The 26,139-nt window shown below is 39.5% G+C and overlaps 1 protein-coding gene across 1 annotated transcript in view; it reads right to left on the bottom strand.

Annotated features, from left to right (window-relative positions):
- Positions 1 to 26,139, bottom strand: part of TRDN (triadin) — a gene marked incomplete in the record, with an annotated part of 278,678 nt that overhangs the window by 228,717 nt on the left and 23,822 nt on the right. Inside the window, 1 exon segment of the mRNA XM_034765753.1 lies at positions 12,363 to 12,572. Within this exon segment, the coding sequence (XP_034621644.1) occupies positions 12,363 to 12,572 (210 nt within the window).

Genomic DNA, 26,139 nt, shown 5'->3' with positions numbered 1-26,139 from the left:
TAATGCTGTGAAAATGGATTAAAAATTTTAAGTGACCAAAGGCAAAATTCCCCATTCTCATCTTCACTATGAGGCACATGTTGCAAATCCTCCTTACATTAAGTGTGCAAAAAAAAAATCAATTTGGGTTTGCAAAGATGTTCCTTTGGTGACATTTGCAAAAACCTGAAATTGGGGTTGGGGGGGACGACGACGAACCACTGCAAGTTTCGCTAATATCCCTTGCAGTGTGATGCTCTTTACACAATTGTGCCAACTAGCCTCCTCTACACCTTTTGTTATGCTCTCTGTAATTTAAAAAAACAGTTTTAGAGGTAATTTTGGATCTTAATATGCTTAAAATCCCATGCCAGATATGCATGAAGTGTAAAGAAATTACTGATCAAATCCTTGCTCTCAGCTTTCCCCAGAACTTTGCCAATATCAGGTTGGTGTTTTCCTATTAGAATAAAATACATATGAAATAAGGAAAGGAAGAGCAATCCAGGGTGAATTAAACAGAGTGGAAGATGCTGTTTGCCTCAAGAACATGCAAAGAATTATGTCTGTTTTCAGAGGATTAGTGTGTTCCTTGCATTCCTGAGCGTGACTGAAAAAATGCAAGCTCGCAAAACAGCTTAAGCTTGTTATTTTGATATTATTTAGAATAGTCTATCTTTTTTAGGTCTAGCGAGAGAGAATATGTTGATAGTTTATTAGAATGCATCTGAAACCAAGTACACTCAAACTGGAATAATTACCCCCTGCATATCACTTGGGGACTTTTCTCTCTTTGGCCACACACAGAATATACTCGTGCTTTAAACCTATGCTACACAGCACCCTACATAATACATAATGTCCAGTGACCTCAATGGGAGCTGCTAGGTGCTCAGCACTTTTGAAAAATCGGGCCACGTATTTAAATGGCTAACTAGGGCTTTAGAAGCTTAACTTCAGGCATCCAGTTTTTTGTTGTTTTTTTTTAAACTGGCCAATATCATTAGGCAGCTTGAACTTTTCTCCATTCTATTTCACATGGTCACACTCTTGGTTATCTCAGATAGGGACCAAATCATGGGCCTCTCTTATCCCCTAAAGGAAGCCAATTTAATAGCTGAGTGGGTGGCAGAGTGAATTTGAAGGTGTCATACTCTAGATTCAGGTCAGTTGCTAGACTTACCATGATTTGTGTACTGAGAATAGCCAGTGTGAGTGCCCTGAATTTAATCTGAATGGTGTCTTTACAGGACTGGAAGGTTGCTCAGGGAGAGGCATACTTTGAAATGTGGCATTTTGTTGAGCTGATGAAAACTTTACAAACTGAGCCAAAAAAAATCTAACATTTTTCTCTAAGACAATTTAATTCTGGAACAACTTTTTTCCAACTGTTTTGCTGAGTGGAAAACAAACCCTGTACTGTAGCTGAACTTCGTCTGAAAAGCACATGCAATTAGTTGTGTAGAGGCTTGTTTTTATTGATATCTGCTGCTGTTTTAATAAGTAAAACACACACACACACATACCTTAGTGATTTGTTTTACATTAAATTATCTTTTAGTCCTTGTCCTGTTAGGTCCTGATCCTGCAACACTTACATCTTTGAGTAACTTTACACATTTGAGTAATCAGAGCTCAATCTGACTATTCACATGTGTAAATTACTTTCATACATTCGTGGCTGTTAAGATTGGGACCTCAAATAGAAGCAAACCACAGCATTTGTCCATTTATTGTTTGCTACTGTATAAAGGCTCTTTCAGTTCATTGAAAGCTTAGTGCTGTTGGTATCTGCATCTCCATTGCTATGAGCATAATAGCCCATTTCACCTATCTTCTCTCAATCTGATCCTAATCAGGCAGTTTTTCACTTGCAAAATTGTTTTGCAGATGTTTGAAGCTGGATGACTTCCAGATGACTGAAGCTAAATCCCAGTCAAATGGGAGGATTTTATACATTACTTAGCAGTAAAACCTTATCTAACCAAAACCCAACTGAATTCTCTAGGAGGGTCTTTGATACCCGTTTTATACATCTACAAGAAATTTGGGAATTTGCTTGGATTTTCTTTGATAAACACATTTAAAATGTGGTTAAAATAGCTTGTTTTATCCTCTAAGACCTGTTGCAAGGATTAAATCCTGCTGAGTCCCCCATAGATTTGGAAACTGGTTTTCATGCTTATTGCATCCAAACTGGATTACTATAATTCTTTGTTTGTAGCCTTCCAGCATCAGTGTTGCTGGAATTGCAATTTGGTCCAAAACGCAAGAACAAGAATTATCGCTTTTACCCATAGGAATCAACAGCTTTACCTAAGTCTGAATTCTCTTTGGCTTACAATTTCTGCTCCCATTGATTTGAAAATTGTGCTTGTGTTTTTTAAGGTAATTAATAGCTCATGCCTGAACTATATGACAAAACTTCCATGATGATACTTTTAAGTTGATGAAAAATCTTTTGCTCTCTGAAATCAACCCGATGCTGGACTTTTACAAGTTCCTCAAAATCTTTTCTTTGGTCATAAAATGCTGTACCTGAAAGTGTTGAAGTAATTTCAACTGTGTCAAAAATTTTAGACAAGCTTTTGAGAATAGATGAAACCTTATTTCTTCTCTGAACTAATACTAAGCTCTGTAATAGTGATTTTTCAGTATACGAATGAAGTGTATGATATGATTTGCAGTAGTGATTGATTTGAGCATATTTGTTTAGATTTTATGGTTGGTGTTACTATTTATTGCTGTAATGCACACAAAGTTGACTTGTAATTGACTTGTCTGTGCAGGTTGCTAAACTACTTCCTACTTCAGTTGTTTGTCTAGTTCAGGGGTCGGCAACCTCTGGCATGCAGCTCACCAGGGTAAGCACCCTGGAGGGCCAGGCCAGTTTGTTTACCTGCCGCGTTGGCAAGTTCAGCTAATCGCGGCTCCCACTGGCTGCGGTTCGCTGTCCCAGGCCAATGGGGGCTGCGGGAAGCCACGGCCAGCACATCCCTCGCCTGCGCTGCTTCCCGCAGCCCCCATTGGCCAGAAGCGGCAAACCGCAGCCAGTGGGAGCCGTGATCAGCCAAACCTGCTGACGCGGCAGGTAAACAAACTGGCCCTGCCTGCCAGGGTGCTTACCCTGGCGAGCTGCATGCCAGAGGTTGCCGACCCCTGGTCTAGTTTTAATTACAATGCTAATAACAAGGTCTGTTGTCAGTCCTTTTGCTATCAGGTAGTTGTACCAGTCATATTTTAACCTATTTAATGGATTTGTTTACCAATTATGTATTTAATTCAATTACATGTGATAACAACAATATACTGAATATAATTTGAAATCACTATACAAATAAGGGTAATTATCTGGTGTAAAGATTTATTTATTTATGAGATATCCAATTCATTGATAATGACAAGGTACATTTTAATATAGCAGATTAGACATACACCATGTCTCCCAACACTAACACCAGAATCCGTTCAACTCTTTATGGATCACTTTGGTATTTGAAAGCCCTGATTTTCCTTACACTTACTCAAGTGTGATTCAGGATAAACTCTGGTATGTATCAATGATTTACACTGATATAAAGCTGCTGGGAGAGAAAACTCAGACCCTCCATTTCCCTTACATGCCAATTTATAGATATTTAAAATGTAAATATGCAGTTAACAGTCTACAGTATAAAACCTTCTCTGCTTAAATGATTTGCCTTTCCTACCACCCAGTAATAATAAAGAGGTTCAGCTCAAGTATATAGCTAAAACCTCAACTGAATGTAGAAAGAGGTATTTTCATCCAAAATGAACTGTAAGAAAAAAATAGTTATAATACAGTAAAATACACTTAATTTCCCTACTAAATAGTATGTCTGTTTAATTGGGAAACTTGCCAGAAATTGAAAATAGAGTAAAAATATCCTACAAAGTGCTACTCAACTTCAACTACCACAGGCTTGGCTCACACTGGAACAACTATAGATATATGTATAGCCTTGACTCTACAAACATAGTTAAATGACTCTAGGGGACTTAGACTTCCATTGACTTCACTTGGCTTGAGTCGGGTTCTAATTGTACAAAGTTTGCTTAAATGTCATGTCATGTATTAGCCACATTGTACTGAATCAGAGTGGGCTCCCTCGAAGCCTGAGACAGAGGGACCACTACACTCTTTTTGGTGGGTGGAGCCAAGCTGACCCCCCTCCCCTGCACCAGAAGCAGAGGGGAGGGACAGGAAGTATAAGAGGCAGGTCCTTCAGCTCAGTTGGGCCAGAGCTAATAAAGGAGGCACATGTCTCTAGCCCACTGCAGAACTCTGGATCAGACCCTGAGCCATGCAGTGCCCTGCCCCTGGAGGAAACTGAGACTGAAAGGCACTGCTGAGCTGCTGTCCACCACTTACCCCAAGAACCAGCAGATTATGGAGCCACACCAATGGACTGGAGTAGGAAATAGCCCAGGGGAACCAGACATTAGTCAGTCACCTTACCAGACAATGTGTTTTGGCAGGATCCTCATTGACCCACAGGCAGGATCCCCTAGCACTGTTAGCACCCTGGGCTGGGACCCAGTGAAGTAGGGTGAGTCCAGGTCCTCCTACTGCCAACCCCAACCCTTGGGTGGCAGCCTATTTACCCAAGGACAAAAGGCCTCGTTTGTGGCTTGCTCCCTGCCAGAAGGCTGCAAGCCCATAGTCTGTGTGAGCTGTCTGCCTTAGCCAGGAGGCTAGGCTACAGCCTACTTAATTGCTTATTGCTCTGCCCTGCCCACAGGGTTAGAGCCACTGACTGTATTTACTGCCTGCCTTAGCCAGGAGGCTTGAGCCCAAAGATTGCTTATTGCTGTGCCCCGCCCAGGAGGTCATAGCCCAGACTGTGATTACTGTCTGCCCTAGCCAGGAGGCCTGTGCCCGAAACCACTAATTAACTTCTATTTATTGCCTGACACAGCGAGTCAGACAATGGACAAGCCTGATATGGAGGGACCAATACACACATGTTTTTGCATAATACTTTAAAGTTATCAGCTGATCATAAAGTTCTTCCTGTATGGACTTTCTTGTTCAACTTCATTTTTTCCATGTCTGCAGTGGCTGATATGGACATTGATCTTACCTTAGTATTAAAATGCTTTAAAATGCTGCTAATGATATGTACAAAGCTTCTTTTTTGAAGCCATTCATGAAGCAAAAGTGAAGATTTCCCAGCATATCAGAGCCTCCTGAGAATATGTTGATTGGGACAATATCTTAAACTGACAAATCTGCTTTGATTGGATGCTACTGTAATTAACTTTACTCATTATAGTCGGCTAGATTTAGATGTTAGCAAACAAGTGGCGTTAGCGCTTGCTGGCGGTCAGCAATTGCCCATGCTTTGTTATCTTAGTTAAGCAGGCCACACACAGACACACACGCTTATTTATAATACTGCAAGCAAATGTCTTTACCAGGTGGTAAACAGGGATCATCACAATGTTGTGAATAGGTGGCTATAGGGGATGACAACAAGATAAAACCAAGGAATGGCCAATAAAAAAAAAAGGGAAGAAACATTATTAGCAATAATGAACATTATAGGATGGCACTTGACTAAATAAAGCAGCTATGGTGTGAAGTGAGGATTGATTTCATCCCTGCGTTATGAAGTAGAAACTGGATTTCAGTAAACAGAAAAAAAATACACTGTAAGGTAATACAGCAAGAACCAACCAGTGTAAAGCTACAATTAAATAATGCTGTACAAAATTATTCACAAAGGTTACAAAAATGTAAACATTCTTTTGCTCAAAAGAAATAATTACTTTTGATTAATTCTACTGAATTATTCTTGGTTCCCTCACCATCAAAAGACCAAAAAAATTATATCATCGATGATACCTTGTGCAGTTGTTCCAGTGTGACTTACCATTATTTGTTTAAAATTAGAAAGTTCATAAGCATCATCAAGGGCCTGAAATTTAGTTGGTATTTCATATTAATCTGAAACACTTAAGCATGCAAGACTCGCTTCTCTTCTTAGAGGCTTCTCTATTAATCCAAGTCAGTTTCTGAAATTTCATGTTTTCAACTTCATGAGGTCGATCACAATTTATCATATTGTACACCAGACCCACTGAGATTATAGCAATACTAGCTAGCACCACAGTACTTCATAGTCTTGTCATTGTTTCCAATATAAACTCCATTTTACAGGGGCTTATAACTCAGCTGTAAAATTTGCTGCAGGGTGAAACATGGCAAATAACACGTCAGCTGGGCAGCCCTTTTTTAAACCTGAATTTGGTTTAAATCCGTTTGACTGGTTTAAGATTTATAGAAGGGGGGGGGGATATTTTTGTGGATTTAGGGGACATTTGTTGAGTTCCTATATAACTCAAAACTGTTTTAGTTTAGAACTTGGATATTTGTAGGCTGTTCATTCATGATGTGGACTGGTGACATTGGGTACAGTAAAAATGGTCTTTCAATAGGCCATGATACTGAGATTTAAAGTTACTACACACAAATAAGGCCAAACCCTACTGTTCTAACTCAATCCTCACTCAGGAAAAATTGTCCAAGGCCTTCTCTACATGGCAAAGTTTTGTTTGTTTGTTTGTTTTTTTAAAAACAGTTTTTCCAGTGTAGTTATAATACTGTAACTCCCTGTGTGAACCCCCTTATTGCAGTATAAATGTGACTTTTTCCAGTTTCTTATGTTACTTGGGAAGAGGTTTAATCTAAACCAAAAGAAAAAGAAAAAATCATTTCTACCAGAATAAGAGTGTGTACAAGCAGTGTTATACCAGTATAACTATAAATTCACATCTTAGTTTATACAAATAAAACCTTCTCATGTAGACAAGCCCAATGCAATGATTGCAGGCTTTGCCCCCAAAGGAAGCCCATTCCATGCACATAAAAATGCACAATTTGACAATCATACTTACCAAAGAAAAATACTCATTTTATTTACTGCTGAATTCAACATAGCTTGATATCAAAGGACACTTTATGGAAAGCAGCTCCTACACGTTGTCCTGTTATAAGCACATGCAAACTGAGGATTCCACAATCCTTAGTCTTTCGGCAATTTTTGTTGTTTCTTTGCGGAATATATGCTTTGGTTAGAAAAAGCTAGATTTGTTTCTTTTCTTCTCCCCTCATTGCCTCATCCACTGTCTTGATTAAGCCAAGCTTGCAGAAAACTGTCTATGGCTAAACAGCAGCACCAGGGGCGATTGTGAACTAATTTAGGAAGAAGTGAACTGCAAAGTGGTTAGAGTCAGCAGCTGACAGCTGCTATCCTATAGCAGCACAGCCAGGATTCAGCTGTTTTGTACCATGGGAAGCACAAAAGAGTCCCCTCTGTGACTGGCTGGGATACTGGGTGTTTCCCATGGTTCCCCGACATTCTGATGTCCTTTCCTGGCTCCACCCACAGCCCACTCTTCACCCATGCCAGTCACACAGACACAGGAGGACTGGAGAGAATGAACCTGTGCTACTGTAGCTGTAGTTTTCTTAAGAGCCTCTTTATGCATTTGTACCAGAAAGGAATGAATAATTCACTGTGAATAATTTATTAAACAAATATAGGCTATTTTTCTGGTCATGAAACAACCAAAAGAAGATTGAAACCTCTTCACATTTTTTGCTTCTTGAAATTACTCAGATTATTTTGTGAGTTTTTTTTTTCCCCAGTTATTTGTTTTCTTTATGGATGGCTCAGTCACTACCAATTCACTGTGAATATGACACTCGGGAGTTGAAATCAGAGCTGTGTTGGTTAGCCGTGATTCGTCACATACATTGTTATTCTTATTATTAGGAACGTTGAAAATATTCAAACATGTTGTAAGTAGTCCATTAATAAATTTGGATCCTTGGCCAATTCATCTTTGTGAAGGTTAAAACAAACTTAAATTATCTGGTCAACTGGACCAATAAAAACCATAACCAATTATTTTGTTTCATAATGTGTAATACACATTAATGACTTGTAAAGCAAGTCAGCAAACTGCACTTAAAAAGACTGCAAAAATCAAGCAGGACAATGCTGCAAGGCTCAGATCAAACCAAAAATGAATAATCTTTTTTACATTTTTGAAGATACAAGTATGAAAGGCGATTCCTAATACAGTATGCTATTCACTTATTCATATCATAGTCACACACTACATAATGCATGAAATTTGCAGTGTCTTATCTCAGACTCTTGTAGCACGTCAGCTTCATATTGCATTAGAAATTTTTCAGTCATGTTTATAACTGTAGGATAAAATGTAATAGGAATACAAGCTTTCTTTTTTTTCCCCTTCACATGATTCAGTGTAAGAAATGAATCTGAAAGACTGAAAAAATTGAATTCCATACCTTTGGAAAGAAGAAAGAATTCACCATTGATCTAAATTCTTGGGTCATCACGGGATTTTCAGATCACATAGCCAACCACAGCTGACTAGAAGGTGGCTCTTATTTTCCAGCCCCTCCGCAAGCCCACTGGTACACATGCACTAAAAGGGTAAGCAATTCTATTCATACACATTGCAATATTGGCCCCCATTAAGGCTATGGCTACACTACGAACAAAGGGTGTGATTCCTGTTTGTGTACACTTTTGTACTAGCTCTCATTCAGCTAGCACAAATATAAATAGCAGTGTAGCCTCAGGAGCACGGGTAGCCAGGCTCAGCGTAGCCAAGCAGAGTACACACCCACCGGTTTCAGGTGGGTTTATACTCGGCACAGCTAAGCTTTGCCTCTGCTGCAGCTACCCAAGATACAGTGGTGACACTATTTATACTCATGCTAGCTCTCATTCAGCTAGCGCAGGTATGTATACACAAGCAGGGGAACCATACCCTTACCTCATAATGTAGATGTAGCCTAAAATAGTTTTCATCCAAACCACCGGGTTCAGACTTTATAGAATTTACAACAAAATTGGTCTTTCTGGATATATATACAATCACAATATACACACACACACCCCTGATCCTCTCCATGTGATACGTGTTGAACTTATGTAATGAGTTTCAAAAAAGCAAAAACTTGCTAGTTTGTTCCTGAAATCAAGGATCCAAGACCATGTTAACCATGAACAGAGATCTATGGGTGGGCACTCTCTTTGGAGAGTTGCAACAAAGATTTTGTTAGAAAAGTGAATGAAAACAATGTTATTAAAATGAATGCACTGACATTTTCAGAATTTTACTGTTATTTTTCTTCCAGGTACTAAAAAATATCATGAAAGCAAAATTCAAGTTAATCTTTCAAATAAGAAGTCATATTAGTTCAAATTTAAACTGCCTGTTACTCCTTTGAGGCTAGATTCTCTTATGCTTCTGTTAGTCCCATTAAAGCAAATATATCATCCCACTGAAACTAACAGAACTGCTCATAATGTACTACACAATGGGTGAAATCCTGGCCTCATTAAAATTAATGATAAAACTCCCATTGACTTCAATGGGGCCAGTTTTTTCACTCAGTGATGTTTAATGGTAGGAGAATCTGGCCCTTAATGATTTTTGTGCTTCTACTGAGACCTCTGGACGAGAGACTCATAAAGACATTATAAGGGCTTTGATAGGGCTTTTGCTGCAAAGAGATAGTTTAAACCATCTTTTGGGATACATGCTGTATATTTGTAAGCTGTGCACAATTCCCAAAGGCAATCTTCAAGTGGATAAGGAAATAAATTGGAGGGAAAAATCTATAAAACACAAAAGGTACTAAGGAAAAGAGACAGGCAATAGTAGAATTAACTCCATTTTCTACTCGACATTTCATATGTAAGTGGTAGCAAATTAATGTAGATCATGTTTGCAAAGCTAAAGCAACAATACTGAAAATAACAATTCCCATTTTATACCCATGCCTGGATGCTTCAGGCAGAGCCTCAAACTAAAGGGAAAATATCAGTGATTTTCACTTATTCTGAACACAAGCACTTCCTTAAGAAGTCTGTCAATGGTGCCAAATTATAAGACACATCACAGTAAATAATCCCACTGAAGTCAAGGTGCCAGATCCTCAGTGGGATAAGTCATTTCAGATCTGTTAAGGCAAGCAGGTTGGACTATGTGACACCCTTTTTACTATTACACACAGAACTCAGATCAAGCAGCATGATTCACTTAGAAAACCAGGCTAAATAGGAGTCTAGTAGTTGAAATCCCCAGCACCTGCTAAGGAGAAATATGTACTCATTGTTACATTTGTGTAAATAAAGAAACCTGGTTAATCAATCCATGAGAAGAAGCAAAGGAAGGAGAGGATTCCTCTTCCTAATAGTGCACCATCTGACATCCAGTTTAAAAACTTGTGTTGCTAATGAGTTAGAACACCAAGTCTCTTCTGGGGAAAGAAAATGACTCATCAACTGGAAACACTAAGGTACCATTTTTCACAGAATTGCACAAAATATACACAGTCACCTTTCAAATAAAATTTTACATTATTTTATTCCAACTGCCTGAAAATGTCATTTTCCATTAATCCATTGGGAACAGCTCACTTAACCAGTGCAGCAGGAGTGTCAGATTTCCATCTGACTGTTTCAGCTTCCAGTATGAACACAGTTATCCATGTCTCAATGTTTCTTCAACCAGTCTCCCTCCCTGCCCTCACCCACTCCATCCCCAGTAGGCACAAGCTGACAGCTAAATCCTTCAGTTCAGTTCTTCGACCTTACTCGAGAGCCTTGCCTGAGTCATGCCCAAGGACTGCAGGATCGGGACTGCTAACTGCTAACAACTAGGTATATTTGATTGATGGTTTATGCAAAAGAAAATAAAACATTTTAAAATAGTGCTTTTTGGAAAATACTGGTTTATAGGTTTAGATTAAATTAAATATAGAGACAATCAAATTGGTATGTATCCTTTAGAGAAATCACTCAAAAAAGGTAACAATACTTGTTGGGACTGAGGTTGCCGTTGTTTCCATCTGGAAACCAAGGAGGCCAGATCACAGTCAAAGGATTTCAAAGAGCAAATTACAGTTTCTCTACATTCTAAGCTTATTTGCCATCCATTAATCCAACATTGGAAGATTTGTGTCAGGCTCAATCTATGGCACAAAACCTTTAGGTCAGTACATCAATATTGATATTTAGCAGGGCAACAGCTATATATCTGTCAGTAAACCAATAAGCTTCTGGGAAGTTAACGTTGAATCCTAATTCAATTTGTTCTGAATAAAAAAGCTCAAGTTAAAATTTAAACTCCTAGTTAAAGACAGATGTTGTAACATTAGAACTGGAGTTATCACTGAAGAAAAATAATTATTTCACCTTTATTGGTTTTTCTTTATTTACTCTTATGTTTCCCAACCACACCAGTATAACCTAAATGGCTTATTTCTGTAGTAGCTTACTTATCTCGGAGACTCTTTAGAACACAAAAAAACTGTACTTTGTTAACAACATATTACAGGAGTTGTCTGTATAACTTTAATGCATTAAATTGCTAAGCACAAACCATAAATAGCAGGAAGTAATGAGTTCAGTAATTCAATATCTCTTCTAGACTTCACTTCCTCTTCTCAACCTCAATTACCATTCTTCCACCACCCTCAGAGGTCATGTATCCCCACCCTCATCTTGTACAACCAGCTGGTACTCTGAGCTTGGACCATATTTACTGCTTATTGGCCAGATCCTGAACTGGTGTAAATCAGTGTTGCTACATAGAAGACCATGTAGCTACTCCAATTTATGCCAGCCAAGGATCTGGTTCTATATGGTAAAGTATTACAGTTTACATGGCTTGCATAAATTATACTTCATATGTGTGTTTTTTATTGGTGTCCATAAGTGTCAGATTGCATGTGATTGCTATATTATGTTTTCTGTAATATTTAGGAAAATGTATGTGAATGAATGATCTGTTAGTGATTGTTCTATGTTTAGTAGTAATCTTTATGTAGACATTCGCGGAACTGTAATCTGAATGTGTTGCATTTATGCTCAGAGTTAAGGCTACACACTGTTTCATAGTTCAGATATATCCATGCTCATCCTGAAGAACCAGAGAGGTCTGGGTACTGCTTTGAATGCAAATATCAATGCAGCTTTAACACTAGCATCGCTAGCGAAGCCTTCATAAAAACAAGGTTTACAAATGCCCATATGATGAGCACTTTAGCATAAATTAGATGGCTAATAGAATGACAAGACTTCTAAAGAGTACAATTATTTTTTAAAATTAAAAAATGCAAAGCTGTATGAATATAAACTGATATATTCTAGTATTTCTTGCATGATCAGGGCTTTCTCTTTTCACCTGACTGGTTCAAAGAAGCTGGGGTGCATCCAAGTGTAAATAATATACAGTGTACATAAAATATAACAACACATTTTGGTCATAAATATATGAGACGTTAAACAGAATTTGAGGGGCCTTACCTGCAAAGGTTTTGTAATCCACCAAGTCAAACATTATAATAGCTACTGCTGACCAGGTAACAATCAGAGCAACAACAAGAAGCCATGCTGCTGGCGAGCTGAATGTTGTCATTATGTCCTCTGTAACTGACTTCTTTCCCACTTTCACTGGTGGCGTGAGAACTGATCCATTGTTGTTATCCATCACTGTGGTGGTGGTTGACATATGTCCTAGTCAAACATTAAAAAAAAAGAGAGCAAAGACATATATTAAGCTAGGTACCTATCAGTCTAAGATAAAGAACATATATGTAGCATCTGGTCTGTTACAATCGTTATAGCTGTCAAGTTTTCTAACAACATAGACCCTGATTCAGGAATGCACCTCTATTCAGAACAGTACTTAAACATGTACCTTAGTTTGCTTCAATGCTAACCTGAACAGGGATGGAGCTAAACACATTGAATCCAAAAATAGGGCTTGTTTACACAAACATTTAGTTTGCAACAAGCTGAGGGGGTGAATCCAACCTGCACTAGCCTGCCAGACAGTTTGTCTGGATCCTGATGAGCTCATCCTCTTTGAAACAGGACAACATCAAAGCACATTAACTGTTAATGCACAATAGCAGGGCCCACGGGGACAGCTGGTCCATGGCAGGAAAGTGCAGGGTAGATTCACACCCAAGTATGCCTCAAACTGATTGTTTAGACAAGCCCCTATATTGCTTTCCTTTTTATAATTAATCACTTAAACATATTCTTAAATCCATACTTATTCAGTACAATATTTAAGCAAGTGGTTAACACTGACTTCAATGGGACTTAAGTCTGTTCTTTCATTTAAGCACTTGCTTTTAACAGGATAAAAATGCCTTCCTGAACTGAGGCCACAATCAAAATAAGTTAGGAGAAAACATATAATAACCACAGAAAAAAAACAACGTATAGCTTCATTGCTCACCACAGGCCACCTGCTGTGACTAGCTACACACCTAAAACAGTGGCTGATGGAAGCATAAAATATTATAATAACCCTCTAAAAGACTGACTTGTTATGGACTGTGATGAGGCGTCTGTCCCACACTGGTGGAGAAAGGGTTAAAAGCAGCCCTGGGGAGACTGTGTAGCAATCAGAGAGGGGCTGCAATGAGCAGCCAATCAGGGCAGAGCAGGCCCATATATAAAGAGAGCTGCGGGGAAAAGAAGGTAGTGCCCTCTTGGGAGCCCAGGGAGAAAGGACTGGGTCCCTGAAGGGCTGAGGGAACCACCAGTACCCTGGATAGAGCAGGGCTGGGCTGGGTCAGGAGAGTAAGAGGGAGCTCCAGCCTGACTGGCTGAAAGACTGAAGCCCTGATACAGGGGCGGAGAAGGTGCTAGGGAAAACAGGGAAGTGGCCCAGGGAAAACAGATGGCAGTGATTGAAGGAGATGCAGCACGTGGTTATCGCCTGGCGTAGTGGGCAGGCCTGGGTTTCCCCCGTCCCTCACCCCCACTTGCCACTGAGGGGAGTGGCCAGTGAAGGGCTGCTGTTTGCTATTGAGGGGAGTGGCTAGAACTTTGGGCTGCAGTCGGCCACGGAGGTGAGTGGCTGGACAGAGGACTATTGTTCCCCTGGAAAGGGGGGAGAATAGAATGGGGCATGGCTGGAGGGCTGTGTCTTGATGAGGATGCCACGATCTTTGAGACAACGTTGGTCCAGAACAGAAGTGACAGCGGTCAGACACCACTGGAGGAGGGTGCCCTGTGAAAAGACTGAACTAATTCTCAGAACGACCAGCAGGAGGCACCACAGTGGTGAGTCCCACCCTGTTACATGGACACTGTGCCAGATCCACAGTAAAACAGCCTACATCCATGGAGCTATGTCAGTTTACACCAGCTAAGTATTCGTTTTGAATTCTGCTGTCAAGGACACATGACAATAAGTGTGTTTATACTCTATTCCATCTCACCAGTCAATAGCAGTAGAAATGTTCTATAGCTGTGCCATGTCTTTTCTATACAATGTCATTACAATTTGTGAAGAGTCATATTTTTGTAAACAAATTTGTTTTGAGCATTTTCACTTTCATGAGATGGCCTTCTAAAAGCCAGTCTCTTCTCCCAAGAGTTGCAGTGTCAAATGGGCTTAACACTGAAAGCTAAAGACTCTTCAGTAGAAAACAGAGAGCAAGATGAATGCCTATGTCAATTCCCATTCAGCAGATACCACCTGTTTACTGGTGAATAACTGCATTTTTAAATACCAACTATTTAACTTACTTCCCTGTGGCTGTTAAGAACATCTTACACTGCACACAGCTCAAAACAGCTTTTAGAAGCTTACGGTTTCATTATATCATGTTTCAAATTGCTGAAATTTAAAACTTGAAAATTTCTGAGAAATTCTTGAACTCAAACATGTAATAAATGCAATAATTGCTTTCATTTGATATCCAGATATGAAGCTGCAAAAAATCAAATTATTCACTCCTCCCTCGTCAGCAAGAGTCAAATGGCACTGTTACACACTGAGCTCGCTCTTTTGGGAGACACCAGGCTGCAGTATTGGAACTAACCCTTGCATCCCACATACTTTTAATCCTATGGGGACTCAGTTTGTATCCAGGTTTCAGAGTAACAGCCGTGTTAGTCTGTATCCGCAAAAAGAAGAACAGGAGTATTTGTGGCACCTTAGAGACTAACAAATTTATTAGAGCATAAGCTTTCGTGGACTACAGCCCACGAAACATACATCCGAAGAGGTGGGCTGTAGTCCACGAAAGCTTATGCTCTAATAAATTTGTTAGTCTCTAAGGTGCCACAAGTACTCCTGTTCTTCTTTTTAGTTTGTATCCAGACACTGTTTCAAAGTCGAGCCTTTCTGACACATCCCTGAGGTACCGTCCTCTTGTCTAGCATCACTTTCTTGGGAAGTGGGACCCTATGTTCTCCCCTATACTGAAGTCCACCAGAGCTCCACCCTTGTGGGAACTTTGGTTTATTGTTTAACCACTCAAGAAACTCATGACAGTTAAACCTGGGGAACACACAGACTTTGCCAAGGAACCTCTACACCAGACACTACTCAGACCAAGCACAAGAGTTACAGATCTAGGCAAAAATAACAAACAGCTGCATGGAAAACCCCTCCCTTCAGTGTCTTCACTGCTCCAAGATCCTTTTGGGTTTTGATTAGTGACCTTTCAGGGTCCCAGGACCTCACCTGCACTCTACTCTTCCTATTGTAAGCTGATGGATGGCTGGTGAGAGAATCCCGGCTCAAGAAAATCTGGGACTTAAATAGATTCTGGCCTTCTCTGTCAGGTGCCCCCTGCCAGAGCAGCTTCAACCCTCTCACGCTCACCCCACCAGATCAGTTGCTCAGCTCCTGCTCTCCCACCCAGCCATGTTCCCAACTGGGAACACTAGTTTTCCTGGACTAGAGCCAGCCTGTTCTAGGGTGTGCTCATTTGAACGACGGACCATCAAGCTTGAGGCATGTTGATGGTTTTGCCATTGTTAGCTCCTCTGCTAGGTATCAGGATTTCATCTAACACCTCCTAGGTGTCCAGCTCAAGATGGAGGCCACAGTGCAAAAGTGAAGGGCACAAGACAGTTCAGAAAAGTGTTTCAGATTTATATAGACGTACACAGATGTATACTAATCTGTACCTGTGACATCATGTTTGGGGTAACTTTTCAAGCAGCTAAACTGATGCATTATTTATAGTGGTCACCAAAAAAAAAATAAAAAGAATCTAAACATATGTTACATATTTGCATAGTTTGGTTAAATTCATCCTGATCCAATTCTTATTAAAGGCTCCCCATTGAGTTCAAGGGGGCATTGGATCAGGCCCTGTATGAGTCTGAATTTCCAAAGAATCCCTTTTATTGCTAAAAGAATTAAAGAGCAATATGAGTGTGAACTTGTACTCACTCCTTATTTATCACCAAAGCAAGAGCAAAGTGAATGTTATAGCAGAGTGCAGTAGTGCTGCCTCTGTCTGGGTCTTCTCATGCTGATGCTCATGATAGCCACTTCTGATGCTATAAAATTGCTGCCTTTCCGGTTGGGTCACTGAACAGGTAAGAGAGAAAGGGCCATGTAATGAAGCTCTAACTAAACTGAGGCTACGTCCTCACTACGGGGGGGGGGGTCAATTTAAGATGTGCAAATTCAGCTACGCAAATAGCATAGCTGAATTCGACGTATCCGAGCCGACTTACCGCGCTGTGAGGACAGCATCAAATCGACCTGCGCGGCTCCCCCGTCAACGGCACTTACTCCTTTCTGTGCTGGTGGAGTACAAGCGTCGATTCGGGGATTGACTGTCGCATCCCGACGAGAAGCGATAATTCGATCCCCGAGGGATCAATTTCTACCCGCCGATTCAGGAGGGTAGTGAAGACGTAGCTAAAGATAAGCAAACTCAGTCTGTTTCTCATATCCAAAATGACAAATATTGACCCTCTACCATTATATACAGGTTACAAGAATCTTGAAGAGGGAGTTTAAGAATCCCAGATGTTAGTGCACACTGTGTGTAGCTCTTATTTCAGAGTCTATCTTGAGATACCTACAGAAATGATAAATACATAGGCTGTGGTGAACGAAATCCTGTGTTTTGTCCATCAGTGTATATCTTTTTAAAATTAGAAAAACGAGATGGAGCACAAACTCTCACAAGCCTGAGACTGATAAAAACTCTTTTGTTCCCTGTATAATGGAAAATCAGTCCAAGAGTGATGTGATAATGAAATCATCATTACATGTCTTGCAATAATTTGTAATGTGAGCAAGGTCAGTGTCAGCTTCAGCGGTGATATGATTTACACTCAAACACCATACATTAGAACAGAAACTAATATAATTCACACCCTTGACTGTTCTACATTTTTCATTCTTTGTGATTATATATAATTTTGTCCCCTTTTTAGATTGCATTCACTCGAAACATCCCTATACTGATCAAGTGTCTCATTTCAAGCCCTAGAAACCTGCATTGTTAAATAGTCATGTTGTATAAGCAGCACAAAATTGGCATGTTACATGATTTTTGTAACTTACATGAAATTTGGTTTAATTTATGGATAATGTATTCAGTTAATGAACAGTGTCTTATCTGTCAAGATGCAAGTTACACACTTTTCTATTTTAAAAACATCACTGCTTCCATTTCCCTGAACATAAATATTGGATCAAACACCACACTGCAGGAGAGAAAAATCAAGTGACAAAGATCAGCTTCCTAAAGTCAAATTCCAAATCAATAGCATTATTTTATGTAACATTCAAATTCATTCATACAAAAATAAACTAACGTGTGCATGCAACAGGTCATAAATGACATTATGCATTTTCTTTCCTCTGAGGAGACCAGTAGAGTTTATGATGTAAGGGAGAGAACAGAAAGGTACTATCTTATCTTGCTAAGTCTGATTGGCATCATAACATATATCTCAAATGACATACTAATGAAAGACATTTGCACAGTAAAAGCAAAGACAATTAAAACTACATTGTAATACCAGCCCTGAAAAGATTAAGGAAGCTGAGAAAGAGCGAGTTAGGCCACACATGAGGGGACTAGGCTGGAGAAGCAGCCCCTGATTGGAAGATGAAGCTCTGCTGAGCAGGTGTGGGCTGGGCTAGTATAAAGCCAGGAAGCTTGCAACAGAAAGTGTGGCAGTGATGAAGTCTGCAGTCATCCTCTGCCTTGGAGAGAGAATTAGAGAATCCAGAGAAAGAGTAGAATACTGGGAGCCTGGCCCCGAGGGAAGGGTGTACCCAGAAGGGTGGATAAGAAAGGCCATGGGAGATGGACTAGGAAGTAGCCCAGGGAAAACGCACTCAGGTTTGGGACTGCGCAGACCTGGGCTGTGTGTTGTAAGATCTCTGGGCTGGACCCTGGGAGAGTGGGTGGGCCTGGGTTTCTCTACCAGCTACTGACAACAGGTCCAGTGAGACACTACCCTGGAAGGGGAAACCACATAGTGACCTGGCCAGAGGCCTGAGTCACGGAGAGGAAGCTGCAGCTCCTGGAGTGAGAGGAGCCCTGGAGTAAGAGAGAGAACAATGGGTTAAGATATTGCAAGGAGAGGTTTCTGACCTGGAAAAGAGCTAATCCCCAGAATAGCGCACAATATTATTCTATACATATAGAATATAATTACTATTTAATGCGCTGTTTTACTGGGGAAATTGACCATGTAAAAATAGCACCTTTTAAAGTCAATAAATCTACACCTTTTGTATCTGAATCATATCTGTTTACTTTAAATGACAAAATAGGTTCCCAAAACTTATCAGTCTAGTGGGCCTTCCAGAGCTAGTACAGCTACAGTTGTTATTACAAAAGGGCCTAATAGTTACATTAAGTCTCATTGGTCATTGTTTTTACCCACTGTAAGAACCCCCATAGAAAGCAGAGATGTCATACCTCATCTGGGTTTACCTCACAGCCATGCACTGCAAGCTAAGGTACATGGGTTTCCCAGAAGATTCCAGACACAGGCACTAGTTGTTAGAAGCTTCTTCTTGGATACATGACTGGCTGGGAGGGGGCGCTTGGGATTTCTGAGTCAGGAAACTGCCTGTGTGGTTTTTGCCCCCGTGAGGGTTCACCTAGAATCCATCCTAGGAATGTGAGAACAGTGCTGTTGGGAATAGTGGCAATAAATCAATTTTCCTAATATATATTGGAAGGTGCCTGAAAGTGGTGAAAATCTCATGGAAGGAAGTGGGGTTGGCTGCCAGATGGAGGACACGATGGAGGACATTGAAGAAGCTTGAGCCTCTCTGGACAAGACTTGAACTTCCACTAAAAATATCTAATAGCAAGAAGATAGGTAACACTATCTAAAATAGTCAAGTACTATATTATCTGTATTGTGTGGGCCTTAAATGAACATTGGGCAAGATGTATTGATTGATTTAATTCATATATTATCTTAACACATCTTAAAATGATTAGTCTATCCATATTTTAAAGTTATTTGAATATGGTGTATATACTTGAACCTCTTTCTTGCATTAAAAAGCATATATAGCATTCCCCTTGACTGGTACTTTGCTTTACAAGCTATCAGTGCAACTTTGCGACTGCAATTTTTTTGGCAATCTGTGCACGTCGCCACCCGCAACACAGCTTCTCCACAAAGACTTGTGCTTCTCTCTGACTTCTGCCATAGCCACCTCTACAGCTGCAGTTCTCAAAAGCTTGACAGCTTCTAATTTCCACAAACACTGTCTGCTCAGTTAGGTCAGTTATGGGCCCCAATCTATATTAAGCTTTCCTAGAGCCAGCATAACCAATAACTGGTAGATTTTTCCCCCAGTATAGCTGAATCCTTATATGGTACAAAGCCACCCTCACTCCTGGCCTCCATCTTAGGAGTTTGGTGAGAGCTTCCTTAGTCCAGGCTGATTTCCCCAACTTGCTGGTATGGGTTTTTGAGGCTGTTGTCAGCTGGAGAAAATTAGAAAGTTGGTACAGCTCACATAGTGATTAAAAATTACATGGGGATAAAAAAACTGGCAGTTGCCAATGCCTTGTCTTCATTAGTGCTCCCACTGATACTACCACCAGTGGAGCTGCACAAGGATGGGAAATCTTAGGGGAAAATACCTAGTATAGACAAGGAACAGGGAAGAGAAATGACTAGTGTATTGAGAGTGCTGACCAGATCTCCTCCCTAGGCTAAAACATTGTGACTTCTTTTCCCTTGTGTGTCAGACGTGCATATATCACATTTGGATCTCACTACCTATGCTGTACATAGCACATAGGCTGAAAATGAAGGAAAGGGAACAATCTAGGATGGAAAGGCTCAAATTATATTGGAAATTTCAGGCCTGTTCTGGAACTGTCAAAAAATATAGCAATACTGGGGTGTTCTACTCACAGTTTAACAAAAGCTCCAAGAGAAAAATCCCCCAACACCTGAAATGTTTATTAGCAGAGAAAGTGACATAAAAACAGTTACATAAATATTAAAATAATAGAAAGAGGTGATGGGATTGCTTGTGAGTGAATGGATTACAGACTTATCAGTGACTGACAGTTATAAACATGTAAAATTCATTATGAAGAGACCATTTCTAAATAACAAAAGAAATAGAATCAAGATTATAGAACATAGAAGAAGATGATGCATGAAAATTAAATGAACTGAATACCAAAAAAGCAATGACAACTGTGTAGTGTATTGTATACTCAATTTCCTATTTTTCTTATTATTCCTGCACTGGTTTTATTTTTGATCAATATAAAGTGTATAATGGTCTAAAAACTGTATTGTTTATCTTGTCCATTCATACTCAGAGATAATGTACATCAGTTTTTAAAAACATCACATTGATTTCAATGGGAGTTTGTGAAATAAAAGTGACATCTTTCCTAAGCATTCCATTAAGATGTTATCCAGTTCAAAGGAAATGGGGAACCAGGTACAATGTCAATAGCAGAGCTACATGTACTGTATGTTATGAATTGGTACAGTTATTAATGCCAGATCCTTTAAAGATGTGTATTTAAGGATCCCAACAATGGTGATGCTTCCCACAAAGTAGCAATGACTATTCCTGCAGAGTTATTACGTAATCAATCACTTAATGTGGAGCACAGGGGAAGAAACAAAAAATTCTCCCCAAAATAATTATTTATACTAGTATTAATTAAAAACCCAAACAAAAACGTAGGTTAAAAAAAAGCATTTCACTGACCCGAAAAGCACTTCCTAATAGTTTATGGTCAGATTGTGACACCTTTCCTTACATTGAGTAAGTACATTATTACACAAGTAGCCCCATTGACTTCAACAGGACAGCTCATGGTTTAAGATACTGTTCAGTGTGATTGATATCACAATTTGACCCATAGCAAAAATTCTGAAAGTTTTTTTACATACTTTATATTCAGTATTGCTTCTCCCTTATACTTTATTTTTAAACACATTTGCATGGAAACAGTGTCTTTCTTCTTTAAGAGTTCATCAGCTCCTGCTGCTTATACCCCACCTGGAGTCATAATCCTTCTTTTGTGATATCACAATGATTTCCACATCAATCTATTGTGAAGATTATGATGACTTCAAATGAGGAAGAAGCAGCAAGAGAAGATGAACTCTTAAGAAACAAATATACCATTTTCATGCAAATGGCCTTCATAATAAAAAGAAAAATAAAATATATGGGTGGCATTTTTCTAAAAAGAATATTTTTCAAAGACTTCATTGAAATGTCAGGTGCTGTTTAAAATAAAAGCAATAAAATTCAGGGAGAAGGCTCACAACTTTTTTTTTTTTCAGTCAGACTCACATTCTAGTCAGCGAGTTCTTATGTAAATTAATTTTATCAGTGATATGAACTTTCTGAATTATTTGAACACAAGAAGAGCAGTTGTTATTGGCTTCCATTCACAGACTGTCAAGACAAATAAAATACAACTCAAACTTGAATATTCCAGCTGTCTTCATCTCCATATGGGTTTTTTTTTGTGGGGGGCAGGATCATTGTTCAGGGCAACTGCACCTGTATTTCCCTCTCATGGTCCAGCAAGTCACTCTCGCTCAGGCTTTCAGCTCCCCAGCTGTTGCCTCTCTTGGTCATAGCCATGTGAGTCTCCCTCCTGACTGGGGTATTTCCAGGCTGCAAAGTTCCCTGCTTACCCCATGAATCCTGCTGCAAAGTCAGACTGCCTAAGCAGGGCTGCTTTACTTTTCTCCTCAGAGATATTAAATGGAGCAATTGCCATAGTTAAGTTGCCACCCAGCTCTTTCTTAGTAAGCCCATTTATGAAGGTAAAATAATTACAAAGAAAAGATAAAACAATCAAAGAACTTTCATGCCTGCTAATAAGCTTACCAGAGATCACCTCAACTCCAGCAAGGGCTCTGGCATATGAACAGTCCTTCAGACCCTACCAAGGAGATTTTCTATGGTTCCAAGTTCAACACAGCTGTTAGCTCAGCACTAGCACCCAAGTCCTGGCCAACTCCTTCCAACCATTCCCATGAAGAATTGGGGGGCCCTGATTGAACAGAAGGTCCTGTCCACTGGTTGCAGCAGAAAAGGCCTGGAGCCAGTTTTAACTAAAGCTATTTAACCAAAAGTCCTTTTTTTTCCCGTCTGTTGGTTTCTGTTCAGTTTGAATAAGAGTATGCAAGTTTCTCTCCAGGTGCACGTGTTACAGCCTGAGTTAATTTGCCTAATCACTACCCACTGTTCTGAGTTCCTGGAGCACTCCCATGGAATTACATACAGTCCCTGGCCCACAATGATACATACATTTAATTCAATAAGGTTTGCTCAGAATATTGCATACAAATGTCATATCTGTCACAGGGGCATATACAGAATGGGTGAGTGTCACAGAGTGGACTAGCCCTTTAAGGCATTTGGCTTCAGCCCCACTTGTGCTTTGGCACGTTGTCCCAGGCCATTGGTTTGCACCAGTGGCTGAGGTCAAGTAATCTGGAAGCATATAATGGTAGCCCAGATAGGAGACTTCGAGCCAGCTCCATCACAAAGGAGAAAACAAAGAACTAGAATGTTGTTGGGGGAAGGTTTCTCCAGAGAAGTCCAAAGTGGATCTGGCTGAGATCCCCTGCTTAAAACCAGACCTTGTATTTTTGAAAAATATGTTACCAGAGTAGGTGCTGGAACTAGCGTTGCTGGGGTGCTGCCACACCCCTGGCTTGAAGTGATTTCCATCATATCAGGGTTTACAGGTTGGTTCAATGGCTCTCAGCACCCGCACTACACAAATTGTTCCAGCACCCCAGTTACCAGCCAGAAGCTGAAGAAACTGTGAAGCTGGGGAAAGACTAGTTTTGGTTTAAAACAAAACAAACTGTGTTATCTAATAGACCAGACCCAAAGAAGAGTCTTGGGGCAGTTTGAGAACCCCAAATTGGCATCAGTTTCCCATGGGAAGATGTCTCTACAAAGAGATTTTTCAAGAGTACTCAGCATGAACTAACTCAGGTCCCACTAAATTAACAGGAGTTTTAGAATTTATTTAAATGAAAGCAGAGTTAAATCAATGCTGAGTAGTTTTGAAAATCCCATCCTACATCTACATTGTGGCTTCACAGCTGATTAAGTACAGATTAAAGTTTCAAACGTGTGTGTGATTTAGGAAATCCCCCTGAAAGTCAATTCTTGAAAATTGGACAGGTTTCTAACATTTTGAAAATTCTGCCCTAAATCACCACTCCTTCTTGCCTAGTAGCATCCTATATTCCCAATAGATCACCAATCCAGCGTATATTCATAAATCCTTAAAACCCTAATATGTTTATTTGTTGAAAATTAGGGCATACATATTAACATAGAGAAATGATTTACGAGGATGTTTCAACTTAAACTAAGGGAAAAGAAGCCTTGTGTATCTTGCAAGTGATAGTTAAAAAAAAAAACTACCTTCCCTTTATTCTGAATTTGTTTGTAAAGACCATTACGCCTTCAAGACATTTTAGCCTTCTCCTTGTGTGGTTGTTTCTATTGTGCATAATTTTTAAAAAAGCTTTTATGTGATTCAGCTTATTCAAGCATTATAACTAAGGAAAGGATTAGCATTGAAAAGTCTTCAGGCGATATTGTTGATCCTGTCAAAATAAGTCGTGTGTGATTGAGATTGCATTGTAATATCCTACACAGTAATTTATACCTTAAGACACTGCAGAAAGAAGGAAACTGGGGAAAGTTGTAAAGGTCAGATTTCAAATTCTTACAGAAAAAGGTAGTGGGTTTTAATGGGATATTTTACATAGCATATTAAATCAACAGCCATATCCCTTTGTGCAGTAATTTTCTGAGAATTCAAAAGACGAGCAATATTAACAATGAGAACATAAGAATGGTCATACTGGGTCTGACCAATGGTCCGTTTAGGCCAGCATTCAGTCTTCTGATAGTGGCTGATGCCAGATGGTTCAGTGAGAATGAACAGAAGAGCAGAATTTATCATGTAACCCAATCCCAACTTCTGGCAGTCATAGGTTTAGGGACACTCAGAGCATGGGATTGCATCCCTGACCATCTTGGCTAATAGCCATTGATGGACCTATCCTCCATGAATTTATCAAATTCTTTTTTGAACCCAATTATACTTTTGGCCTTCACAATATCCCCTGGCAATGAGTTCCATAGGTTGACTATGCATTGTGTGAAGTAGTATTTTCGGATGTTTATTTCAAATGTATTACCTATAAATTTCAGTGGGTGACCGCTGGTTCTTGTGTTATGTTGTAGTTATAAGCATGACAATGTGAGAGATAAATAACACTTTCTCCACACTGTTCATGATTTTATAGATCTCTATCGTATCTCCTTAGTCATCTCTTTTACAAGCTGAACAGTCCCAACCTTTTTAATCTTTCCTCATATGGAGGTTGTTCCATGCCCCTATTCATTTTTGTTCCCCTTCTTTGTGCTTTTTCCAATTCTAGTATCTTTTTTGAGATGAGGTGACCAGAACTGCATGCAGTATTCAAGGTGTAGACATATTTTGGATTTAGAGAGGGACATTAAGATATTTTCTGTCTTATCTTTCCCTTTCTGACTGGTTCTAAGATTGTTAGCTCTTTTGACTGTTGCTGCATATTGAGCAGATGTCTTCAGAGAACTATCCACGATGATTCCAAGATCTCTTTCTTGAGTGATAAAGCTAATTTAGACCTCATAATATTCTATATATAGTTGGGATTATGTTTTCCAATGTGCATTACTTTGCATTTATCAACACTGAATTTTATCTACCATTTTCTTGCCCAGTCACCCAGCTTGGTGAGATTCCTTTGCAAATCTTCACAGTCTGCTTTGGACTTAACTATCTTGCCTAATTTTGTATTGTCTGCAAACTTGCCACCTCACTGTTAACCATTTTTTCCAGATAATTTATGAATATGTTGAACAGCACTGGTCCCAGTACAGATCCTTGGGGAACCCTGCTATTTACCTCTCTCCACTGTAAAAACTGACCATATATTCCTGCCCTCTAACCAGTTACTGGTCCATGAGAGGACCTTGCCTCTTATCCAATGCCTGCTTACTTTCCTTAAGAGCCTTTGGTGAAGGACCTTGTCAAATACTTTCTGAAAGTCCAAGTACTCTATATCCACTAAATCACTCTTGTCCACTTGTTTTTTTGACCACCTCAGAGAATTCTAATAGATTAGTGAGGCATGATTTCAGTTTACAAAAGCTGTGTTGACTCCTCCCCAACATAGCATGTTCTTCTGTGTGTCTGATAATTTTGTTCTTTACTACAGTTTCAACCAATTTACCTGATACTGAAGTTAGACTTACCAGCCTGTAATTGCTAGGATCACCTCCAAGCTTATTTAAGCAATATGTTACATACACCAGCGAGTAATTCTACAATTTCATATTTTAGTTCCCTCAGAACTCTTGGTTGACCAATATAGAATATGAGACCTCCAAAGAATATTAATATTAGAACTGTGTGAAGTTTTTAAGCCAAAACTCTTCCAACAAAAAAGTGCAGATTCAGGTTGCCCAAAACATTTTGCAAATTTATGTTGAATGCACCACCAATATTGTGATAGGAAAAAATTCCAGAAAAGTCAAAGTTTCATTTTTACATTTTCTAAATGAAACACTCATTTAAAATGACTTTTCCTTTTGAAATTTGCTTCAATTTTATTTTAAGTTAAAACTCACAAACAAAACATTTAGTTTGACCCAAACCACATTTTTGCATTTATTTGGATCAGCTAGTGAACTAAAAAAAATATATAAATCAGTTATTCACACTGCTCCAGTCAAAACAAAAGAAGTAGTCAA

Source organism: Trachemys scripta, chromosome 3 (assembly GCF_013100865.1).
Source record: "Trachemys scripta elegans isolate TJP31775 chromosome 3, CAS_Tse_1.0, whole genome shotgun sequence".
In the NCBI taxonomy this organism is placed as follows: Eukaryota; Metazoa; Chordata; order Testudines; family Emydidae; genus Trachemys; species Trachemys scripta.
This window is presented reverse-complemented; position numbering and strand designations above follow the sequence as displayed.